The sequence below is a fragment of the Leptosomus discolor genome, chromosome 6, assembly GCF_034619465.1.
Source record: "Leptosomus discolor isolate bLepDis1 chromosome 6, bLepDis1.hap2, whole genome shotgun sequence".
Lineage (NCBI taxonomy): Eukaryota > Metazoa > Chordata > Aves > Leptosomiformes > Leptosomidae > Leptosomus > Leptosomus discolor.
In genome coordinates, this window is record NC_141396.1 from 52,118,806 (window position 1) to 52,144,921 (window position 26,116).

Here is a 26,116-nt window from a genome sequence, read left to right on the forward strand (position 1 = left end):
CCTTTCAAAACACCAAATGCACATCCCACAGCTGTCCTGCACTGTCTACACAGCCAGTGGTAAAGCCCTTCCCTGCTGCTCTCCAGTGGCCCTTGCGTAGTTGGGTGAGTGAAAAAGAACAAAGCATGGGTCAGGTCCCCAGAATTACTCCCAGTATTTAAAACACCCCAATTTGAATGAATTGGCCCAGTGAAAAGATCTGGCTTACCACTGTAAAAATTTCACCTTCTTAAATGTGCAAGTGATATAGTCCCCGACTTGCCCCACAAACATTAATGTGTGTGACGCCTTCTCCGCAACCCACCAGCATTTGCATCCCTGTGAAGCTTACTTCTTTACTGCTTGGGTACTCAAAAGGAAGGGAAGATGTAATTAGGAAGTATGTCCCATACATGACCCATGGCAACTTTGGAACCTTACTGCTTCCAATTCTGTTTCTTCCATAACACATGTATTGAATACCCTGGCACACCCACGTAACCATTTCCCCCAGTGAAGCGACTGCTCAGTTACTAACAACCACCTAATGCTGGAAACTCCCAAAGTGCAATTGTCAATGGTATCTCCCTTGTAAAATAGCAGTCACCATCCATTTGTCCTATGTCAGAGAGATTCTAGGCTTTTGCAAGGACATGGCCTTGAGGATACTGCCAAGTGATTTGATCCCAGCCCTCACTGCTCACTTCACAGAGGCAGGCACCATTCTCCGCTGCACGCAGCTGGTTAGTGAGAGCCTGAAGCACCTGGAGATTTTCAGGCACTTGTCTGAACCTGTGATGGTCTCATTCTCATCGCTGTGTGGCTCACTGCTGGGATACTTATTGCAGTTCTTACAAATGCAAATGAAATTACAACTTTCCTTCTGAAGCAGACATGAGAACACCACCACTCAGGATCTCTGCACAGCAATGCTCCTTGCATTAGTGACAAGGGGGACAGTGTTTAAAAACAAATGTAAGATTTACTACTGGAATTCAAAACCAAAACAGTGCAGAAAATGACCATCTGCGACACTCAAGTTCAGACGGTCCTGGGAATCTTTATTCCAAGCTCCTGTCATTTGCTAAGTTCAGTGCCAACAATATTACTGTGAGCCCTACCTAAATCAGTGCACAAGATACCAACGCACAGACAGAAGCTACCGCATGATGTGCAGCAAAATTGCATACACTACTGCCTCACAAAATTAACATATTCATGATGAAGAAAGCTCCGATGCTAAAGCTTGAGCCACATCAGATACTGTGTGGCACCTGCAGCCACAGCAGCACAACATTGACCTATGGCCACCACTTCCCCCAGCCTGAATTCTTAGAAGCAGAGTACAGAATATTATTACTCGTGATGAGAAATAAAGAGCAAAAGGAAAGTGCACATTTTCCTCCAAGCCTCAAATAATTTTTAAAAAAATTACCTTTCTATTCATAAACATATTCTTTCATAGACACAGCTTAATACTCCTCTGAGGACACATACTGTATGGTTATAGAATAATCTCTTTATAATAGTAACAATGTTTTTGACTACAGGAACACTACCTCACATAACAGCTAGTTTATTCAGTAGCTCTCTCATCTAAACCCTTCTAACCCATCTATATCCTTATAAGAAGTATAGCTAAAAAGTAGTTTAATTTTATTTTGTAACTGCATAAGCAAAAGGTTCAAGAAAAAACTTCTGTGACTAATTGAAATACAGGTTGTAAATTAAAAATACCCTGTCTATCCACGAGTGTGAGAAATTGATGAAAGAGAGCAGCTGAAATCTTATTCACTCTAATTGCCAAGATACTCCAGGGTTCTACTTAATTTATAGCTTCTTAATTCTCCTTTTACATTAAGGGTTAGAGAAAGTTTTGAGATAAGTGTAAATGCTCACAGTCATATTCACAGATCCAGACTTAATCCTCAAATTCAGCCCACAATAGCAATCACAGTAAGTGAAGAAATTTAAAAATGTAAGAGGACCATTTTTAAAAAGTATGATCTCTAGATTATAACAGCCAAGTCACATCAGAGGAAAGGACCATCGTCAGACTCTGTGATACTAGTCTGTCACATTATTATTAATAAAAAGACAAGAGCACAGACCTATATGCCTGAAGCTTGACCCTCAAATAGGAAATCCCATGAACTCTGGATAAGCTAATCAAACTAAAATGCATACCCAAACATCTCTTTCAGTCCTAGCTGGCTTACTTTCAAGCTTAGTTGCTTGAATGACTGTCACCAACTAGGAGGTGGCCTAATCCAAAGCCTATCGCACTCAACAGAGAGGCACTGACTAGCAAGTGCCTTCAATGGCTTTGGGCCAATGCATCAGAGCAACTAAACGATACGAGACTCAACAGACAAGACAGTGTAGTAGAACATTCAAAGAACAAGCTCAAGCTACAACACAATGCCATATATATAAAGTATGTAAACTGTATATAAAATACATATGTAGACAACATGTAAACGATAAATATATAGTCTGAATAAATGAAGAAAGGAGGATGTATGAGTAGTATCAATAGAAATTCCAAATTTACATCTTATCTCAAAAATAGCTTCAGTTTAAAAGAATATATATTGGCATCTTTGATATAACAAAAATAATATACATATAATCTGTTAAATGGATTTTACTCTGATGCGTTACTGATGAGATCACTGTCGTCTACCAAATCATCCACATATTTCATTAGAATAAAGAGCTATAGAAGAAACATGCATTAGCTGGTTAATGAAAAAAACACAAAAACTGATTGAGACAGAAGTTTTGTAGCATTGTGTTCCTTAATAGAAAAAAGACCATCATTAAAAATTAACAAATGCTAAGTATCTTGAGCTATTCTAGAAGTGCTTTCTGTCTTCAAGGCATGCTCTAGCAGCAAACAGTATGCATACGCACACTAACACTACTCAAAGGATTTTGCAACTATTTCTGTAATCTTTTTCACCCTGCTGTATCAGCAAAATGGTAAGATTTATATTGCAAAAGATTATTGTGACACGCAAAAACATTCTGTTGCTAAAAAAATATTAATAAGCATAAACAAGGATTCAACATATGCACAAAAAAAAGTCACCCTGGTTAGTGATGACTTGAGGTTTACAAGCCTTCCTTTTGAAGCAAAATTGTGCAAGTGCTATTTCAAAAAAAATGCTTGTAAGTGCGAACATTTACATATTTGCAATGGATCTCTGGAAATAGCCAGTTATCACATCTAATCAAACTAGTAGACCAAATTCTACTTGTTAGGAGGGAGTGGAATGACTGCTGGAGTGACTCAGCAGCAGCGCTGTCCTCAGATGACACAGAAGCACTGATGTACAGGCAGCAGGAGCAAGGCACCTTGACGTAGGAGCTTGTGGGCATAGTTAAAATGGACATTTACAACTTTTCATTTTCCACGGGTTTCCTTGCCTATGTTAAAACTGATAAAGCAGCAATCCTTTTGGTGCAACATTCAACAGAAGACCCCTGCCAGGAGGGCTTCTGGAGATCTCTGCTGTCCCAAGCCAAGAAACGTGCATTACAAAAGGGCACAGGTAACACAAGAAAACGAAGAATACCTCTGAAAAGGTACACTTGTACCTCTTCAGAGCAATGTAGTTTGCCTTCAAGTAATAAAGAAACTCATGTGCATGAGTTCATGTCCATGAATACAGAAATTTAAAGCAGGAGAACCAAAGTGGTTATCACTCCAAATTATCAACCCTCTCTGAAGTTGCCTGTGCAAAAGTACTGTAAAGCACATGAAGGTCTTCTATGTTATATTCACATATTTTCTCCCAACAGCCTCCGCCTCACTTTCCAAACAGTAAAAACCATTTTTCAGCAACGTTCAGGTGGGGATCATAGTACATCTCACCAAACTAAGGCTACTCAAAAACAACTGCCAGGCGGCACATGAATCACAACGCTTTATGTGCAACAACACCGGTGATTCTCATAACTTCCTGGAAAGAAGTAGAAACAACATATGGGATCAGTAACCGTTTCCAGCCACTAAGGCTTAATCTGCCTGTCTTTGTGAGTCAGTATCCCAGCTTCATAAAAAATGGGTATGATGCCAATCCAAGAGACATGTCATGAGGTTTCATTCAATTATTTTCATAAACAGTTTTGATAACATTTTCTGAAAGGCATGACACAACCGGCAGAATATTATTCACACCAAGTCACTCTCTTTTCACAACTTCAGCATTTGTAATATTTACTTCCAGCATAAAATGGTGGAACTTTTAAAACCAGATTTCTTTTACAGACAGACCATCTGTTTGCAAATTTCCAAACAGAAGATAATTTTTTGGATTGCTACTCATGATTGCCTAAAGCTAGCTGAAGCCGTTGACCACGTTAATAAATAAATAAATAAATAAATAAAATATTGATAAATATTTCACAATAAATAAGGAAAAAACTAACAATTAATCCAAACCACTGCAGTTTAAAAACAGGCTGAGAAGGTTATTGGAAGTGGGGATAATTTTACAATGATAATATTGGAAAAACAGCAGCAAGTCAGCAAACAGACAAGAGATTCTTCTGTTGTATGGCTGAATCAACTCAGTAAGCAATACCACAATGTACTAGAAGTCACCATAAATAACTCATTTTCATGGTGGTCAGCCAAAACCTGTTAAACTGTGGATTGTGGCATCCCTGAAGGAATCCGGAATAAAAAAGAAAGCTTCTACTTAGATACAACTGTGTCAGCAATCATCAATGATGGGAGCTACCACAGAAGCAGTCCCTGACATTTTAATGGATGTTTCATAACAGTCTAAGCATTTTAAAGTTTGCTTGTGTGGCAAAAACTCTTTAATATTGTGTATGTATTCAAAAGAGAGCGGTTATTGACCACAAAGTTACTTGCCCCAAGATTAAATTTGATATACTAAGTGTGTGCTATTTGTCACTGAAAAAAGCAGTTCATACATGTGACAAAGCCAAGCTAATTCAGTCTTTTAACAGATAATATAATCTTAATGGGCAACATATCCTTTCATTACTGTCATTTAATGTACTTTCAAATGCTCCTGTTCCCCCTCTCAGACAGAATTTGCCCATCAAGGCTGCAAGTGCCCTGTCAGGTAATTCAGTACTAGGAAGTAAGCGGTTAAAACAGTAATTGAAAAACTGTAAATACAAGTTGCAAAAAAATAAAAGTATCAATTACAAAGTAAAGAGCAGGCTCCTAAAAAAGTCTGAGTGAAGGCCTCTAGCATGTCACATTGTCTTTCACAGACCACATACATAAAAGAAGACATGCAACCCTCTACTTTGCAATACATAATACCATACATAGGGATAAAAGAAGATTTCCCAAATTCTAAGTGTCAACAGCAGCCTACTGTTAAGAGGTGACTATTGAAAGTATAATGTAGTTATTCTTCCATAACACAAGCAACTTTTCAGAATCGAGGTAAAACTCTCCTTCCCGGTGTGCTGGGTGCCAAGCCCAGCTGACTGTCCCTTGCTTACACTGTACTGAGCAGGTCACAAACCCTCACCCCAGTGCTCGCCACCTGACAACTGCTGCCCTGAAATCACACAGTGAGATGGGCACACTTCTGTTGTTGCATTTTCGCACTCTGTAGATTAGTTGACCAATTATGTATTAATAATACAGCATTGTATGCCTCTAATTACCAGTGTCCACTAAGAACACTTAGAGAGAACATTTAAACCATGGCTACTCTTCAATGTGTTCTCTCCACAGCTACACTTCTAATTCCTGCTCTGTTCATTTTAATGCATTATTGTTTCAAAATACAATGCTTCAAAATTGCAAATTATGCCTGGCTCAAGGGCTGATTATGAGAAATACTAGCACTTCTGCCTCTGCGAGAATAACTCTGATAATAATGAGAGATTGATTGAGCTCCAAGAAGTCCAAATGATGAGAAGGGTCAATTTGAACATTTCTATTAGCTTCTTTTGTTAAATCTAACACTTTGCCAGGCCAGAGACAAATACTGCATCTGGTTACCAAGATTTTTTCCAACCCTACAGAAGTACAATTTAGAAAATGGGTACTGGTCTAAAGGCAGACCTTGTAAGAGATGCTAATGAAAAGGAAAAACCCACCCATTTTACTGGCACTCAAGAGATGGGTTAAAAAAAGGAAAAAAAAAAAAAAAAGAAAAGGAAAGTTGTAACAGAAATCTGCTTCAACGTTCTCCTGGCAGAAAAGGAAAGAAAACCCTAGTAACACAAAGTCTTCATAACTTTTACAACTGAAATGCTTGCTTGCATATATATATATATATGAGCATGGCTTGCCTTACGTAAATGTGAGCTACAACAAGAAAATCACTAAAGATACTCGCTAAACACATGCAACAAGCAGAGAAATGAGGACACAAATGTAATACACCGGCTAGTTAGATCAGGAAATTGCAGTAACATTATTCCAACAACTTAGTCTTGCAGCCTTGCAATTACACTGTATAAAATCAGCAAAGGTTAACATAGGCACACAAAAAGTTAATCAAACTACCGGCAGTTCATCCGGAACCTTCCAAAGATTAAAACTTCCCTACAGATTTCATTACCTAGAAATGTTAGTAAGTCAGTCAGCACTTTTTCAGTCAATTACTGAAAATCTTTGTTGATACACATCTCCTAGAAAATAACCTCTGTAGGGTAAATTAAGCAATAGGTGATGTCTCTATATCTTTAGCTTCATTCACATATTTACACTTACAGGAGGTAGGGAATGCACAAACAAATTCCAGCAGAGGACAACAGACAACACTGTTGGATCTGGGAGACAAGTCTAACCAAAATATCCTTAAAACCCACACAAGTACGCAGCTGCCATTCTCTTCTCAGAGGATGCCTACAGCACCAAACAGCAATTCCTTTTGCTAAGCTGTAGCACCCGAGCGCTGGTGGCTGTAGGTTACAGTTTAGGGTCTCCTGTCTCATTCTGGCTTCCACAGTGCCACCTATGTCTCCTTGGGGATAAAAAAATAAACTTTAATTATTAAAAGAAAATAAATAATGTCAATAGGATACTTTTACAAGGTGCTCTAGAGCACAACTCAATTAAGCTACGCTGAATGCCCCTGAATATACACAGTCATAAAAAAAAAAAAAAAAACGAGGACAAAAAATAAGGGGTACGTTATTTTGAAAGACAGGGCAAAGGCACAGGACTTGGCCTGAGCCAAGGCTCTGGTTAGCATAGATTAACATGCCACTGCCTGCTTCACATACCTCTGTCTATTCTATCAGCTGACATTCTGCCCTGCGGCATGAAAATTTAGTTTACATATGCAGTATCTTCTGGGTGGAAAATGAAGAGCAAGACTCTGCACTGCAGCAGCACCACTGGAACAGACCATCTCTGGAGCGGATGCAACAAGACTCAGGTGGATCATTGCTGGAAAGTCAGTTTGGCAGCGAGTCCCCGCAGCAGCTGGCGCAGGGGCTTGCCCAGAGCTACCTGGAGCTCTGGAGACACCTGGCATCCTGTAGCTGCCGGTACTCAGAGCTGGAGCCGTCTTCATGGTAACTGCAGCTGAAATAACTCTATCAATTGTGACATAAATTGCTGATTATTTCATGGCCAAGCTGGGAGCAGATTTATTTCAGATGGAAAAGGTGTACAAACCAGGACTTGCATGGGTCTAATTACAGGCAAGAGATGTGGGCTGGTGGGGTTTTTTTCCTGATTCCAGCCACCATACAAATAAGCTCCTAGCACAGAAGATCTCAGACCAGGACCAGCCCTATACAAGCTGACATTTTTGTTCTCATTCATACACATTCAGGCACCATAAGAAGTAAGTAACTGGGCCTGCATTTATTTAGAAATCCAGACAGATGATGTTTAAAATAAAGCCAATCTTGACATCAAACATATCCAGCTCCTGAGAAGTTCTTCCCCAAATGAGATCAGCTCGGCTCATGCTCAGTGTTGCACACAGTATACAGCAATTATCACTGCCATCTTAATATTTATTCTGAATACATAGCCTAAAATAAATCTTAAAAAAAAAAAAACCAAAAAACTGATGAAAATAGCACCGAGTCTTCACATTTTATTTATCTTACACAAGCAGTTTTCTTCCTTTTGCAGTTATAAAAGGCAAACAGAACTAGCACAGTATTTGGAGCTCCACAAATGACATCAGAACTCCTAACAGTTACAGATGATAATACTGTTGGTATCATTACCTGCTCAGCAACATCAGAGAAAAGAAATACTTTAACTGTAACAATAAATCTGAAACTCCTGCTTGAAGTAGCATTCGTGGTCTGAATTTCAGGATTCTAGCACTACGGGTTAAAGACAAAGATAGCATCTATAACAACATCGTTTATTTGTGGTATGTTGCTGTTGAAATCTGTAATAGTAATTCATCTTGCATTCTAAATACTGCTGGCACACCTGGTGTTGAATATGCTAGAAGCACTTGCAATTGGTATAAAAATATACTACATTCATTATTGTGATACTCAAAAATGCTGATACAGCTAAGATTCTAGATCCATTTTTGTTACTAAATCCTCTTTTTCACAACTTTTAGAGCTAATCCATAAACTTCATTTCTGATTAGAAATTTTCTTACTAAGTACAACCTGTAACAGCATAGCAGAACAAAGGAAATCTACATACATTTTCAGTCACCCGTCCACCTTCAAACTAAACTCAACAGCAGCATCTGGAAGCCATAGATAGCATACGTTTTTAGCATATAAATATTTCATATTCCTACAACACAGGAAACACCAGAGGACACCAAAGCCCTTGAGACACTAGCACAGACAAGGTACTATCCCACTTTTAAAATGAGAAAACATTTCCTTTTGAAAGCTTAAGCAACTTGCCGAAGTCCCAGAGATTTCTGTATTGCAAGCACAAACGACATAAGGACTAACTCTGCAGATTCCATTGACAAAGCCAGGTCTATGAGGATAACATATCTACTGAACTACTCTACTTCTTTCTATCAGAGACTTTCTCTATCAATACAGCATTACCAACATACATTCAACGTATAATACAAACCCTTTAAAACACCCATATCAGTAGTATGCTATTATACTTGTTGAAAACAGTGAAGACCACCAAGTAGTTCCATGAAACCATACTATGTTCTTTTTCCTTTTAGGACTAGGAGCTACAAGACTGATATCAAAGAAGTCCTGAAAAAAGTGTTAACATTTGTAGAAACTACGAATCTATCTTCTGCAGAAGCAAACACTTCAAAATTTACTGTTAATCACAACATCAGGTGGCCCAAACATACACTGTAAAACTAGTTCATGAAGTGAATGCACTCCAGCAGGGTCTATTTTATAAACATCTACAGCCTTTTCTTGCACTCCTGCTTATTGTAAGTTTGCACAGAAGCAGTAAAAGTTAAAATGCAGTGGAACACTACATTAACTACTGAAACGTTATTGCACATCAAAAAGGTTTACTGCTACTTTGCAAACATGCTTACCTGAGTGCCATAAAATATTGACATAATGAGTCAGATCTACTGGGGTGCATTGCAATCACGTCTTCACACTTCAATGTAAAAGCAGCTCCTTGCAAAAGTCATTCTACACAATCTCTAAAAGACATTTTTGTATATGATATACTACAAATTTTATTATGTTTTGGAATTAGGCAAATATACCCCAAATCGTCACAAACAGGACAAATTGCCCACAACAGAATAAACACACACTGTATTTTGTATTTGAGCACAAAGGCACTGTCTCAAGAAACCCTGGAGCTGGAGATCACTGAAAACCTGGAAGACAGACCTGGGAAGAACTGCTATATAATTACCCTGTCCTGGTACCCCACCCTTGGGAGCTACCACCGATCATTGTCAGAGACAAAGTATTCGGGGACTTACCAGGTTCCATTCCACTCTGTGCAACTGTCCTCTTTAAGTTCTTACATTAAACTCTAGAGAATGTACCAAACCTGAAAGGAATTAAAAATAATGCTTTCTCCCCCTCCAAAAGTAATACAAATTTCCTTCTGTTGTGAATGGCTGAAATACAAATGCCTGAGGTTCTACTTGATATCTGTACTCTGAGATGAAAATTAAAAGTATCAGCGTTAACACAAATTTTATGTTTTTAATTAAAAACCAGGTGACATTTTCTGATGTAGCATGAAATAGCAGAAAGGAAGATTTCTGTAGAGTACTTCTTCCTCAGTTCCACAGAAAATAATCACCTTTTTTAGTTCAGTGGATCATATCAGACACTATTAGGCATCATATCAGCCAATCAAGCTTTGTATCCTAATACTTGCCAGTCCAAGACAATTTAGACTAAGATGCTTGGAAGCACAGTAAAAATAATCTATTTACAGACAGCTTCTTCCTTAACCCTTGGTATGCAACAGGTGGCTCACAGTCACAAATGCATGCTTAGCTGCATTACTTCCTATATTCTTGGTGCTTAAGAAACTGTGGGGCCAGTAAGTCCCTGAGGGTAAACACACACCACAAAAATCCTTTAAAATTTAAACTTTTTGGATTACGATCTCATCGTACATAACATGTTTTTGCTTCATGGGAAGAATAAGTACATGTGGATTGATTCAGATTTTTTTGTACCACTGATTATTCAGTGTATCTTGTTCCTATCTCCTCTTACCGAGGACAAATACTTTCCACCAGGAGAGTGGTTAAGCACTGGAACAGGCTGCTGAGAGAGGTTGCTGAGTCTCCATCCTTGGAGATATCTGAAACTCAACTGGGCGTGACATTCAGCTGATGAAATGTTGAGGCCAGACTGCTGTGAGCAGGAGTTGAACAAAGCAGAGATCCCTTCCTGCCTGAATCACTCTAAGAGTGCAGTATTTTCAATCTCTCATCAATTCCTCCTATCTTTTTTTTCCCCTTCAGAAGAAATCATTAATGCATTCAAAGTGGGAGAAATACTACTCACATGCCCCACTGGCATTGTGTTTCTAATATTTCTCTTATTCTTTCCACAAAATATTTATTCCCCTTATTTTTCCCTGAAACAACAACTTAAAAGCCAAAATAAGCCCTTTGAATGCCTTATACCCACTGCTTTCTTACTACATTCAGGGAAATCCAGGGGTTCGCAGACTGTTTCTATTCCAGTATATTCTGTTTCAGAAATCATACTGGCTTATATCCATTTTGCCATTTTCACTTAAGTGTTTTATAATTCTGTCTTTAATGATTATTTCCCTGCACAGCAGTAGGACAAGTGGAAATCTTAACAGGAGGCATCAGCATGACAACACATCACAAATACAGATCATTGCTCCCGGGAGGTGAAATACAGTAGTAAACTGGAGCTTTGCTTTTTAGAAAAGGATCAGCTGTCCTGCAGCTGCCAACTTAAGTACCTCAAGTAACTGTGGCTTAATAACCTATGTCATCTTCAGCTATATAAATATACTAAGTTGTATTAATTTTCTTCTAAGACAACATTCCTATTCCTGCTTTTAAAGAGGATTTTCAAAGAAGACTGCTTTAAAAACATAATCTACAGCATCCTTAATGTATACCACTGTACAGGTGCTATCAGTAGCAAATTAAATCTCCAAAGAACATTTCCAACAGATAATGAAACAAATGTCATTAATAGAGCTTTTCATCCTTCATGTCTCAAGACAGTATTTGCCATACTTTGTTATGGACTAGTACACTGCCTAGTTAGTCTTCAATTATCACATCAGGTGGAGGAAAAAATCCTATTTCTATACCAGCTAAAACTGAAATTGACTTTGAATCTCTGAACTGTCAACAAATTCTTCTCTGAAAAGGCTTGCTTTGCAGAGATTATAAAGTAGGTGTCATCCTTGACACTTGCGTTCTATATTCATCCGGCAGGCCTGGAGAAGAAGCGCCGCAGAACGCCGGGCGGGATGGCAGAGGGCTCAGCTGTCACGTCGCCTGCCTCCCTCACTTGCTTTGCAGGCAGAGACGGTACTGTAGGTGTCAAAGGTTCTCTATTTAAACTCACTGACAAGCAAAGGAAGAATACTGGGAGAATATGTTAGCAGCCACTATGAACTCGTCTCTAGTAACAGGTCATTCTGACACTTACTTCTGGATGTTAGAAACAAAAGCCCTGATTCTATTGAAATTAAAAAAGCAACCCAACAAACCATACAATATACCCCCATCAGATTTACAAGTGAAAGATTTACTCCGGGAAAATCCAGTGTAAGAATACATAGAGCAAAGCCCTGCTTTCTGTCAGAATGACAAACTAGAAAGCCACATACGATTATGTTAATCTCTCACTTCAAATCTCCCTCACACAATCACATACCACTGCTTTCTGTGTTTCATTTAAAAGTCATAGAGTTTACTAACCACTTAATGAAGCTGCATTCCTTAAATCCCTGACAGAGTATGTGAAGTTGTTTGGTTTAAAAACAGGAATTTGCCATTCCACTGCCCCCCGCCCCAATGACATCTTAGTCAAAAGCTGGTGTGTGTGGGGCTGCAGGCAATGAAACACACCATTTCCTCAAAGCAAGTGATTCCACCAAGCAGCAAAAACGAGAAAGGCGAAGAAGTGCAGAGAGGAAGGAAGGAGCATGGCTTGCCTTTCCAAAAAAGAAAAGCTATTTTCAATCAAGCTTATCTCTTTCAGTCCCTTATTTACTTTAATTGGAAAGAAGGAAGTGAAAAATATGAAAACGCTTTGAAAGACATTTGTAAGAGTCCTGAGTAATTGTCTGTATCAAAGATGACAATTTGCTGCATGGCTGATTTAATTTGAAAGGCTTTTCTGGTTCTGTGTGTCCCAGTGGCTGGCTAAAACTTTGAAAACGGATCAGGACAAAGTAGCACAGAGCAGCACAGAAAAGAAGGCGCCATTCACAGTATCCAGCTTGCAGCCAGGAGGAGGGCTATGCTCCTCCTCCGAAGCTTGAAAAGGCATTGCGCTTAGACCCTGCATCTAGGATTGTAGCGGGTCGAACATTTTCTAGTTTGTGACAGAAAAGGGGAAGCAGATGTGGACTTAATGATAGTTGCGCCAGCTGGCTCATAGTAACAGCAGGCAAAAAGCAGAGAACAAATGGCCCCAGATTCCATTTACCTGAGCAACGACCCAGCTCAGCATTCCTGATGAAAGTCTCAGCACAAGTGCCACAAGCTGTCGGCGATGTTCTCAGATGAGCATTAGCAAACCCAGGCACAATTCTGTGTGCGAGCAACGAGCTTCCAAGTTTGCAATGATACAAGTGTTTAAGCACCAACCTCCTCTTCTATATTCTAAGGCTCAAGATTTATGGTATTTTGTGCCATGAGTAGAGCACTAAAGAAAAAAAAAATTTCTAACTTTTGGAGCTCGTTCCCATGTCTTCTATTAAGTCCATACATCAGTAAGCGTCATTCACCAATACTAAGTCCTATTAGTCATGTTTCCAAGGAAAACGCCACTGTTGCTGCTTCTTAAGCTATTGAATGATGAAAATCAGACCACAGATTTTATTTTATCGAGTTCGAGGTATTTGCCAGTCCTGTTGGTTAGGGTATAATTCAACAGTATTTTACACAACTCCAATATCTGTTTGTCATGTGCCTGCTTAAAATGCTGAAGGTTGTTATTAAATGAAAGAGAATGAAGGTAATTACTAAATCAATAGTATAACCCTTGTGATTTGCTTTTCGTCTCCTCACAGACATTACAATGAGAAAACTTAAATGGAAAGCAGAATAGGCAATACAAGGAAGTCAAGTAACAAGCAACAGTAATCCATGTAGGTTATTCTCCCAAATGCCCAGTCAGAGGTCTCAGATGGCTAATGTGGTTGAAATGTGTAATTCAAAGCTACAAATACTATGTTTATGAATCTGGACATGTCCAGTGCACCTTGGAAGCACCGGGGGGGGGGGGGGGACACAGGAAGACTCGAGTGTATCTGATTTCAGCTAAACAAGGTTGCAAACTAAATTATCTATTTCCTCTCACAGAACTGGGAGATACAACACTGCAAGGCTCCCAGTAATCATTTTAAATGTAATTAAATCTAATTAGGATTAGATTATAATGGTAATCTGGGAATATTACATTTGCATTGGCTACCCAGTGCATTGATTTACTCACCTGTACACAACAATAGTTGAGAGCAGAATTAAAGATCAGTTACCATACATTACAGCTTTACATCTCCATCAACACTACAGGCCAGATCTTGAAATACACAGCCTCGAGTACTAAAAACACTCATGCACATGATTAATTTTAAGAATACTGTTTTGTTCCATGAACTTCAATACACAGTGCTTACATTCTCCATTGAAAAGTTATGTTTATATGGGACTGAGGTATTAATTCTTATGGCAGAAAATGTATTTATTTCATATAACATAGTTACCCACGGTTGCTTCAAATTACATTACACCTATTTCATAAGCAACTCCCAAAACCAATTTTCTTGGCTTATATTTTCTGGCTTAAACTCAAGGTTAAGACACAATATGCATACCCCTCCACACCATCTTTTGTTCTTCTCAACTCCCCACATAAAGTCAAACATACCATTTATATTTGCAAATCCATTTTTATCTGATCATATCAAGGTCCACTTGTTTCAGCAGGTTTTTATTATCAGACAGTGACTGTCCCTCCAATATTTCCAGCAAGACATAACTAGATAGCTTGGCCTCCCTACTACTCCTCTTCCTCCCTTTGGAAATGCAGAGCAAATTTTTTCCCCACCGCATCTTGGTAGTTCACTTTCTTCTAAAGATGTTATTCCTTAGACCCATCCTTTCCTGAGACTGATCACTTCCCGGACATATTTTTTCTATCATAAAACTCACCAATGAGTCCTCCCATGCAAACTCCCCCGCAAGAGCGTGGCTGTCTACTTTCTTGCAAACAAAATTAATTCCCCCCAAAAGTGACATAATCACAGTGATGCCACTGTCTTACACAACCGTGGTTCAAGGATGACCATAGAGGAAAAATATATACGGCTTGAGGAAGCTGGGGAAAGATGTGGAGCTACCACTTCAGTCGCCTATTACTTCACCAGTCCAGTCACCTATCTAGAAACTATATCCAAGCTCATACACTGGGAATAAGCACGAATGAAGTACAGGGATCATAAATCAGCAGCAGCAGCACCACAGCAGATGTGTCATTTCATCATCATCCAAAACCTACAAACAAGAACAATCTCAAATCTCCCTATCTCACATCCTGAGGAGATCCACTTTCATAAATTAAAATAACCTGTACGTGACAGGGGCAAGAGGAGGGGAAAAGAAGGTGGCATACACAATTTTTCTTTCTCAGAAGAGAAACGTCAAAGAATCACATGACACGGAAGCCCATCAAATTAATGTATCCCTACCAACACTAATAACAGGTGCATTGTTTGAAACTGTGAAGCTTCTTTCTTAAGGCAGCACTACAATGAATTACTATCAACTGATTGTTTTTGTCAGGTTCATTTTTAACAAGAAGCAAAATCTCTACTTAAACAAAACAGACTCAAAAATGAGTAAACATGTTTTAGATTGCACTTGGAGAAGCATACAGATTTTTATAAACTTCTGATGTGAAAACATGTATCTACTCAAGCCTTCTTAGCAGTGAAACAAAAAAACTAGCAGAACTTCCTATCAGCTTCCCAAAAACTATGCTCAGCTGGCAATGGCCATCCAAGCGCTCGCTAAATGCCAGCAATGGAGAAGAGGGAACTGCACAGCCTCAAATTTGGTATGTGATTACAGCCATGGGACATGGCACATGATCCTACTGAAGGGTTAAGACAGACAGGAACGATACAACTATTTAGGTAAACAAAGCTCTGCAGCACCTGCATCTCCTTCAATGGACCAATATTTTTGTTCAACACGTTTCCAGGTTAACTTCTGCCCTATATTCATCTGTGAAGAGAAAGAGACTTCTCAGCCAAATGACAAATTTAAATAAATTATTCTATTCTGCCCCGAAATGCCAATTTGAAAAAAGACACATATACATGCTCGGACAGATTTATTTCACAGTAAGAAGGGTGAACTTTCAGACTGTCCACAGCCCAATGTCGGCAAAAGTCCTCTGGAAACAGCAGGAGTTGTGCGTGTCAGAGCCAAGCAGTCTGCACCCTGTGTATTATAGATCTCCTTCACGGTTATGTCAATCCTCTTCACTATATTTGATACAAGCAGTAAAACAATGGAAGTGTTTAAAAGAATTACTTATGATTTTAACCTGCTCTCTGAATCATCCAGGGATTTATTGGAAATGATGACTAGATGCTGAAGGATAAACGTAACCTAGGGTTCTCTAGTGGGAGTTTCCGTCTCACACTCAGCTCCATCTTGCAGTACAGTTTAATGAATATCCCAGTAGCAAATCCTAAGATTTTAACTGAAGGCAAGGAGACTTATTTTTATACATCACATAGACTCCACTTTATGAGCTGCCAGTTTGCATGCAGGCAATAAAAAGCCCCTTGGCTAAATACAGACATTGGAATAAAGTGTCAGTTAACAGTAATTTCATCCCGCCAGTGTTCTTGCCCATACAACCTAATGAAGAAAGATTATTCTAAGATAAGAGCACTGAAAAGGAAGGAAAAAAGTGGAAAAGGAAAAAAGTGGAAAAGGAAAAAAGAAAAAGAACTGCAAAATCACAGTACTGCACAGAACCAAAACATCCAATTATGCTTTGATCATGGCGTGAATTTTAAATGTTACTGTCATTATTTTCTATCACACAACTTCTTTCAGTGATTACTCGATACCTATGATATATGTCAGATGTGCAGAAAAACAAAGCATGTTATAGGGCAGAAGTAGTAGCTTATATTGCAGACATAATAAAGCCCATCTCTCAAACATTATTGAGAAGCCTGTCAACAAAGCAAATCAAGCACCAAGTGGAAATGAGGCATAATGCTTAATTCCCTCAATCAGCATTTTCCTGCTTGCCAGGAGCACATCTCTTGGGTGGGCTGACAAGGTGCAAGCTAATTTACAGATCCAGGAGGAGTCAACCACATCCAGATAGCACTGCTCCTACGTTAATTAAGAGGAGACTGAAAAGTAAAGTTCACTCAGAAACGGTACTGAGGGAAAAAAATGACGCAAGGAAACGTTGACTGTTATGAAGAGCAAACAATAAAGCAACGATCAGATCTTCCTATCAGTCAAATTACTGCTGTTTCCAGATTAAAAGATTTCAGAACTTTTATACTGAGCATGAGGACAAGGTTACTTCCTATTTATCTGGGAGCACTTGATTAAAATGGTATTAATTTCCACTTTCATACTCGTTTCCATCTAGAGCATTCAAAGCCACACAGGAACACGAGACATTAGGCTCTAAGGCTGGAGGGCAAACACTTCACTGAGCCGGCTCTCTGGAATGCAAAGGCTCCTCTCTTTGGATGGGCCCCTCCGCAAGTCCACCCTTTTGCCTGTGTATCAAAGCTTGCAAAATGAAGCAGCTGTCTCACAGGTCCTCTGTACTGGGAAAGTTACACAGAAGGAAACTAAGGAGCTGCTCAAGCTTTCGAGATGCTGTAAACACTTTCTGACTGAACTCATGAGATAGCACTCATGGTATCCAATAAAATACTTAGAGCCCATATAATTTATCATGTATAATGTGCCTCAATATTACCTGCTGTTTCTGCTGCATAAAAACGGCAAAGACTGCAGAAAAGAATCAGTCAGCATTTGGCATTTCTAACCTTCTACCCTCCCCCAGCTCAGTGTGCAATGCTCTGCTCCAGGCTTGAATTTAGGCAGGCAAACACCCAGAAAATGAGGGCATCCCTGTGGGACTCACAGGGGACCGGGCTGAAGAGCTCTCCTCCGATCTGATGTGTGGGACTATTTCCTATGACTCTTCGGGTGTTCTGTGGCATATGCTGTCTAACAACCTGATACTATTTTGTGTTTTCTAAACACATTCTCTAACTAATATTTTCTAATTAACTATGTTTTTTCCTAATTAACTCATATAGTTTTTCTATTAACTAATTTTGTAATACAATTCACAGACACAGAACAACTCTCAGGAACCTACAAAGTTACAATCTAGGTTCAATTAGTATTTCACTAAAAGGATAAAGAAGGTAACAGGATGAAAGTTAACTGAAGCTCCACTTGCATGTTTTCAGAGCAGAATCCCTGTCTATAAATCTTAAAAATAATACTGGTATCTCACTTCAAAAACAGATAATGAATCACTGCATCAAAAGAAAACAAACACTGCCTTAACATTGTTTTTTTTCTTGGAAATACATTTATTTACTCTAGCTATCTAAAAGAAAGACTGATTTTCTTGCGCTCTCACCCCTTCCCACAAGTGATCAAAGGTGTTTGTCATGTTTCACCATTTACCCAGGACAGCAGGGTGTCCCTCAGCAGTCTGCTCCTTTCAGATCACTTATGTCTGCTGGAGAGACAACTCCTTTCAAAAAAACCTCTCTTCTTGGTAAAAATCAGATCTTTCACTGACCCTTTCTCCACACTGTGGGTTCTCAGAGCACACAACCTTATTTAGATTCTGTTTTCCTTGAGAGAAGCATGCTGTTTTTCAGTCTCAAACTGATTCATGTCTTTCACATCATGCCTCCATGATACCAAACAGTCTTAACAGTAAAGCACAGAAAAACACTCGTTTAGTTACACATACGCTTTGGGTAGAGTATTAGGAACAGCACAGCTTAAGAAAAAAACAAAACTCAAAATTGTTTGACCTGTCAAAGGCTATGTGCTCTACTTAGACATCACCAAAGACTCTTCCCAAGACCAAACAATTTGTTGCTTAAACCCATTTTTTGTTTTGCAGCATCTTTAGTCTGCCAGCCACCTCCTCCTCTTCCATTCTGAGCTGCCTCTCTTTCATGACACCACTCACAGGCTCAAAAATCGAGATCAGCCTATATACATCAGGTATATATTTGTACAGTAAAATACGGCCTCAACAAACAGTCTTAATATACATTAATAACTAAAAGACGAAACGTCTTTTTATAATTCATTCTACATTTGATTGCAAAGCACCTACCTGAACATGTCTCCTAAGCCTTTAAGCATTCCTTTCTTTGCCTTAATTTTGTCCTTCTCTTTATCTCGATCTTTCTTCTTTTCCTTTCCAGCTTTTTTTCTGTCACCTTTATCTTGGCTTCCATTCATCTGTCTCTCCAATGAGTGGGATGGCTGGTCACTTGCTGTGGACACAGATTCTCTACCAGATCTTGAGCTCTCCTCTGTGTCTTCCTCCACTAAAAGCACATATTAAGAAACATCAGTGGGATAAGAACAAAAAACAAGGGCAGGCTTTTCGGTATATTGCATAACGTATCTTGAAGCAGGATGTATGCACAACCACAAAATACTCTTTTTTTTTTTTTTCCTCAAAATCATTATTTGCTCATGTGGGCGTTTCCTCGAATGTTCATTTGTACTATTAAACTCCTCAAAGCAAGGAATTCACCTTTGCAGAACACTGCAAAACACAATTTGTGCTTTGTGGGTACCCTGAATAATGTATAGATTAATATAGAGGATTAGCAAAGTGAAGTTAATTGGCCTATTTTAATTCAATATTTGAATCAATTGAGGAGAGCTTTAGAAATATCGCAAGAAATAACAGCAGTGCAGCATGCCCTGTCAGTAAATTCTTAGTAATACTCTCATAAAAATATGAAAGTCACTAAGGACTGTTTGCCCTCAATACAAGCCTTAATAGACTTTTTCTTCTGCTGCAAGTACCATAATGGTTTTGTCACACTACTTCATTTCCCAGAGCAGTTTAAAACATATCATGCACCATGATTTTCATTCTCGCTTTTATTTTTGGCTGAGATGGGGCAGCCTGGGAGGTTCGAGTGGGGAGATTCCATCCAGCGAAACAAATAAAATCCTTTAAGGGCAGATAACACCTTCCTTCTCTGTTTCTAATGAAGGCTCCAAGAATCCTAAAGTATACCCAAGGTTAGACTTAACAGAGCACATGTATTTCAGAAACTTTGAAAGAAAAATGACCAAAAGAAACAATCCATTCAAAAACTGAAAACTCCTCCAGTAGCTTAGCGAGAAAGAAATGAAACACTTCAAGCTCATAGGTCAGAATCCTGCAACCATTTTGACTTAACTTAAAGCCAAGTCCAAAAATTACACTCCACGGCTGGTGAAGCTGTGACCTTCCAGGAACTCTAACTTTTTTATATCATCACATTCGTAAGCAAGGCTACACCATCTCCCAATTTTCCAACAGACAGCACAAAGCAGCAATTAGAATCACAGATGCATACTTTGCACTGTCTCCTGTAGCTCTAATGAATACAAAGGCTCCAAAAAAAAAAAAAAAAAAGGCAGTAGAAGTTGAAAAATACAGTTTTGCTTGATATACACTCAGTCTATGGAAAACAAGGGGTTTTTTGCATTCAATAAGATTTTTTTCAGTTTAGCCTGTTTACTATGTCTTATTATTATTCCTGCTAGTATTACTGTTTCTAGACCTCAGTGACTCTTCTCCAGCCAACAGAAGTGTGTAATTCTTGAGAAACTTCTCATACATAGACAACTGCAGAATATAGACTTGCATTTCTTAGTCATCATTCATATTCACCTTACAAGCAATTCACTGAACCTGAAAAGTCTACAAATCACTGACTGAAAGCCATTCGATATCATCTCTTCCCTCTCAGATACTTGCCTGCAAAATACTATTTATTCATTAATATTACAATACACAGACCTGTCCAATAGACTTAGTACTTATTCACTGAGTATCCCACGATTTCTATAAATATGCTCCAACCTTGGAAGATAACATAAACGTATTTCAAGAAAAAACATACCATGTCAGAAAAATCTCAACATTAGTAACTATTTTTGAATCTCAACTAGTACTCTGAAGTACAAACCACCAGGAAAAGAAAAAAAAAAAAAAAAGGACAGGTCTTCGCATTTCATGTCAACTTGTCTTCAGGACCACTGTGAGTTAAGCAGATGATACACCTTCTCAACTATAGGCACAGTTTTAATATTCAGATAATTGTAGTTTACAAAACTAATAGGCCCGTCCTGTACATGCCTCTGTACTAGCTGTACTTGTACTTTTTCTGTTCACAGTGTTTCTAAATCAGTGTCTGGGATGATATTTAGTTATTATTAAAAGAGTAGTGGAAAACCACTTTGGAATAGAGATGCTAATTTTTTTGCATGTTAATTTATAGTTACAATCTGTTCCAGTTAAAACCAAGTAGACACGTAAAAGACTGTACTTGCAAACGAGTATAATTACTAAAAAAAATGCATTAAATTGCTGAGAAATTTTGAAGTCAAATGTTTCATGGCTTGAATTCTAAAGATGAATCAATTTTGACCTGTTGTTGTTCATATTCCTATAACAATACATTAAATTAATCCTAAATATGTATTAAGTGTACTGTGCCATGCTGAGCTGCTGAACAACTTGTCATAACAACGCTTCCTCATATTATTTATTTTGCATATTCTATGGACACAATATCACCTCCTTTCCACACTTGTGCTGCAATAAATATTTGTCTATCATACACAATTTGCTTGCAATTAACTCTGTAACTTAGACTGAGCCCTGTGAACTAGTGTGCCTGTTCTCCTGTGGCAAACACTGGTGTCTCTAGTGCAGTAAATAGATTTCCAATTTTCTTAAAAGGACTCAACATGAAGAAACTTGTTTCACTTTTATGCATCACAGTCATTCTGCAATTAACATACACCTAATTACTAGTGTTTAGAACAAATGCAAATGCTGCTCAATTAAAATTCATGCTCAGGCTACAAATGAAACTTCTAATTTTTCTTAAGTTGCAGTAATGACATCAGGTTACTGCAAAACACAGAATGTATTTGTTTTGGTGCAGTTATTTCCTTCCTTTCCTGCAACCTCCTGCCTCCCCATTTGGCATGCTGAAGCCAAAAAATTAAATTGGAGTATACTTTAAACATCAATTAAACCTGAGAACGAGTGTCATTTCATGAACCACACTGTACTATGGAGAACTACACAAACAGGTATTATGAAGCTATTCTCCTAATTAGGCCATAAAATGGAAAAGATGCACATGAGGAATCAAAGCTACTTAATGTGAAGCTATTTTGCCACTAAGCTTCTAGGCCTCTTATTGTGATATTTAATACAGCCCTAGATTCTAGCAATTAAGATTCAGCAACAGATTAGAAAGCTTTGTCGATCTCTCCCAATCCAAATGTCTTGTTCTCATTCAAGACACTAAAGACAAACATTTTGCTTCCAGACAGCTATTTCAAGTATTAAGGGGAACGGAAGGAAAAAAAAAAAAAAAAAAAAAAAAAAAAAAAGGCAGGAAAAATGACCTGCAAAAGCTGAACACCCACACCTTTCCACAAATGTTACTAGTTTACAGCCATTAAAACTTGCACGCATCTTCTCAAATACTTTTTAAAATGCTACCCCAGAACTGGTCATTGCTATCTGATTTTCATCCTACATTTAGTAATTTAATATCACATTGTTCCAAGGACAGCAAGTACATTCAGAAGAGTCAGCCCCTTTGCCACATATGCTACCTGTATTTTTACGGCTTTTCTATATGGGGTCATGACATGCTACGAATTCCTCAATACAATTTTATGCACTGCTATTACTTGCTACTCCAAAGAGGACCACTGTCTGGAAGAAAGCAGCACCCAACACTTGGAGGAGAAAGGGGAAAAAAATTAAGTAAGACAAATAGATCCAACCTCAAGGGTATCAGCAAATTGACCACCAATATGTTTGCCTGGGTTTTACAATGAGAGAAAGACACATTTTAATTTCAAGTAATTATGGAATAATTAAATACAATTTTAAAAAACTTAGGCAATGTTGTTATGGCAGCAGTGAGGCATTAGTTACATTAGGACCAGATTGTTAAATTAACTTCTGCATATTTGTATGTGCCCAGGCTTTGTCCAGCTGAAGACACAATTTGATAAATTCTCTGGAATCTAAGACCACGTATAATTTACACAACGTGGATCAGACTGCAATGCTTTCAGTTTTAACACAGATACAGACAGGTTTTCAGAAAGACAGGCAACATATGGCTGGGCCAGCGCTTAAGCTCCCAAGGCCACCGTGAGAAGTCGATCTCGAGGACTGAATTCTGTCCAACCAATTTAACTACATTTGCTCTGCTACTATCTCCTTCTATTAACCTGGCACTCCAAATTCCCGGATCACTCGTCAGTCGTTTTATTATAATATGCGGAAGCTATTAAATCACAAGTAACTCAACAGATTACGTAATTCTACACACATAGTTTGGTCACACTTTGCTCAGCCCTTCTTTATCAAGTGAGATTTGAGAACAGACTCGCCCTTGCTCTCCCATGAGACAGAGACGGCTCTTGGTCCACCAGTGCGAGATGACTTCATCCATATAGAGAGATGAAGGCAAAGACTCACTCCATGGCATTTTGATTTCAGCCACAAGGCTTTATCTGGTTTCCACCACTCCCATGCAAAGGATACAAGAGCCACCAAATACTTCCTTGTTACTCTCTAAGCATTGCATCCACAAACTCAAAACCCCTTACAGTAATCTCATAAACCTGTGCGCACCTAGAAAGCGTTTCATGACAACAGTTTTGCTATATTTTTGATCAAATGAAGTTAAACCATCTGTAACTTCTGGATAAGCCTTGGGTATCTGATGCCTCAAAACAGGATATTACTATCAGTGGGCTAACACCAAACAAGGCTATTTAGAAAAACATGGTCTCATGTCCCAAAAGACCATGGGTATGCAGTTTGGAAGAATGAGCAGGATCACTACACATTTTCTCATACCTATTCTTCTACTGGCCAGAAATAGATTGACAGCCAGCAGCACCAGACCAGCATTTAGCCTCACTGCTGCGTGAAATTGCTAGGTGCTGGAAAAGCAAAGCAGAATTAATTCCATCCGTAACTACCTTTGAGAAAATTGACTGGCAAAATGACCTCCCTTTCAGTCACTGAATGGTTTTAGAGAGAGGCAGATTTTTAAAAAAAAAAAAAAAAAAAGGAAAAAAAGGTAGGGTTTTAAAAAAATAAAAGAGTGATTACACAAGTAGCTTACAAAAGAATATTAGGGAAAGACGCTTATGAAACAGACTTTCTGAAACTATAAAAATTTTAAAAAGAGCAGAGAGTGAAAAATCTCTTTTCAAGCCATTTCTGTTAGCATTCAGGCTAAATATTTTACTACTTCAACCTTCCCACCATCATCTTCATTCACAAACTTCTAACTAGTTGCAGGTTGATTAAAAAAATTTCTGCTGGTGTGTGACAAGTTGAAAATAGTACAACATGAAGGTTAAAAATTCAATGATTTTAATACAACCCTTGATTGAGGTAATTTACCATTCATACTATTTTCATTCAATACAAGTTGTCATTTTACCAGCCCATTCGTACATAGTTCAATAATTATAAGGTTAGCTTTGAAGTGATTCTTTTATGTTAATGACATTCTCCACATGTTGGGTCATACTTCGGGTTAAAGAACTGAAAATGTAAATGAATGCCCATTAGGGTGGGTAATAGCTGATCATTAACTTTATATTTTATTAGATCCGCCAGCCTCACTCACTCTAATTAAAAGACAGTGATTTCTTTTTTTCCCCTCAGACACTACAAATGTATTCTTGCAAAGTTAGATGCACATATTTTTGTAACATAAATTCAGTTGTTTTTTTCTCTTTCTGCATATTTTTTTCCTAATTTACATTAGTAAATTAATTATCTGTCTTACAGAAAATTTTCATAGTAATTTAAGTAAACACGCTCCTAATAATCTTATTTTCTTATTTTAGAAAGGAAGGAAGCTAGAGAGTTTTGCAATCTGTTAACGCATATGAAAGGAAAAAGCCTAAAAAAAAATTGGTTAAAAGAAGTTAGTTCTGTTCTTTTAAAATCCTAAAATTATCTTCTACTGCTTTTAGTCACTTTCTAAAGGAACTAACTTATGTTGTTAACATTATGTACAGCAATAGTTTACTTACAAGTTTCCATGCCTTCATCATCATCATCTGCTACGGGTTTATCATATGATTTGTCTATGGCAGCTCTGAAGCTTTCATTGCAGCCTCGTCCTCGGATAATTCGTGGGCGCGGGCGGTGGAAGGGAATATCACCATTCAGAGTCACCTCAGCAACGGCTGTCTGCAGACTTTCTAATGAGCTGGATTTCTTCAGACCTAATGAAGGCCCCACATCTCTGGTTGGGGAACCTTAGTGATTTAATGGGGAAAAAAAAAAGTAATTAGAATCAGTATTGAGAACTGCATGCTTGATTATGCATATCCATCCTGAAAGTCTTTGGGGACACACTTAACATTATTCACATCATCTCTCAATAATCTGTAGGGAATTCTCCGTAGATTTGTTGGTCTCAGAAGTGAATGAGTATGTCAAGTCATAGTCAATGAAACCGACAACGTTAGCAACGTCTGGCTTTTAAACCAGTGAAGAGAGACAAATATCCATTACTATTGTTTTAAACAATTTGAATGATAAAGTAGTCAGGCAGCTTTAAAAACATAGCTCATAAACCCAGCAGAGATACATATCTACCAGCATCAAACAAAACTATTAATTATTTCTGTTTTGAGCAGAAAATTTCATCTGTACTAGCAACTGATGAACAGAGAGCAGGTTACGGGCATGAATCCTATTGTGTTCAGAGTAACAGCCTTGCAAAGCAGCCTGACTTCTGGCTTCAAGGAACACGCTGTTTGCTTTTAATTGAGTTTTAAAGACTTGCATCAAATTGCTAACAATTTCATAACAAAATGCTTCTGAGAAGTATCAGTTGATTTGCTGGGATTTTGTGAAGTTGTTTAAAAATATCTGTGGAAAGGACCCAATTAGTAGGGCAATACCAGTTATCCAGCTGGAAAAGAAATGCATTCCTGGCAGTCAGCAGGTTGATGTTAGGGCAGCAATACAGCTGGGGCTGAGGGCAGCTCTTACCACTGCAGTGTGTGTGCAAAAGTCTGCCAAGAAAGCCCCAGACAGTGTTATCCAAAAGCCTTTCCCCATACGGACTTTTCTTCCCAGGTTTGTGGACTAAATATCTAGCCTCTGGTTTTAGATACACACACTCACAATGCAAATCAGCTGACAACTGCACATTAGA

At 38.4% G+C, this 26,116-nt stretch overlaps 1 protein-coding gene across 8 annotated transcripts in view; it reads right to left on the bottom strand.

The window, feature by feature from the left end:
- The window catches only part of PARD3 (par-3 family cell polarity regulator), a 453,974-nt gene that overhangs the window by 121,747 nt on the left and 306,111 nt on the right, over nt 1-26,116 (bottom strand). For all 8 annotated transcript variants that reach the window (XM_086466464.1, XM_086466465.1, XM_086466463.1 and 5 more), the window contains 2 exons: nt 24,981-25,208; nt 18,988-19,204 (listed from right to left, as the gene is read on the bottom strand). In XM_086466464.1, coding sequence (XP_086322590.1) covers nt 18,988-19,204; nt 24,981-25,208 — 445 coding nt within the window. The remainder of the gene's footprint in view (nt 1-18,987; nt 19,205-24,980; nt 25,209-26,116) is intronic.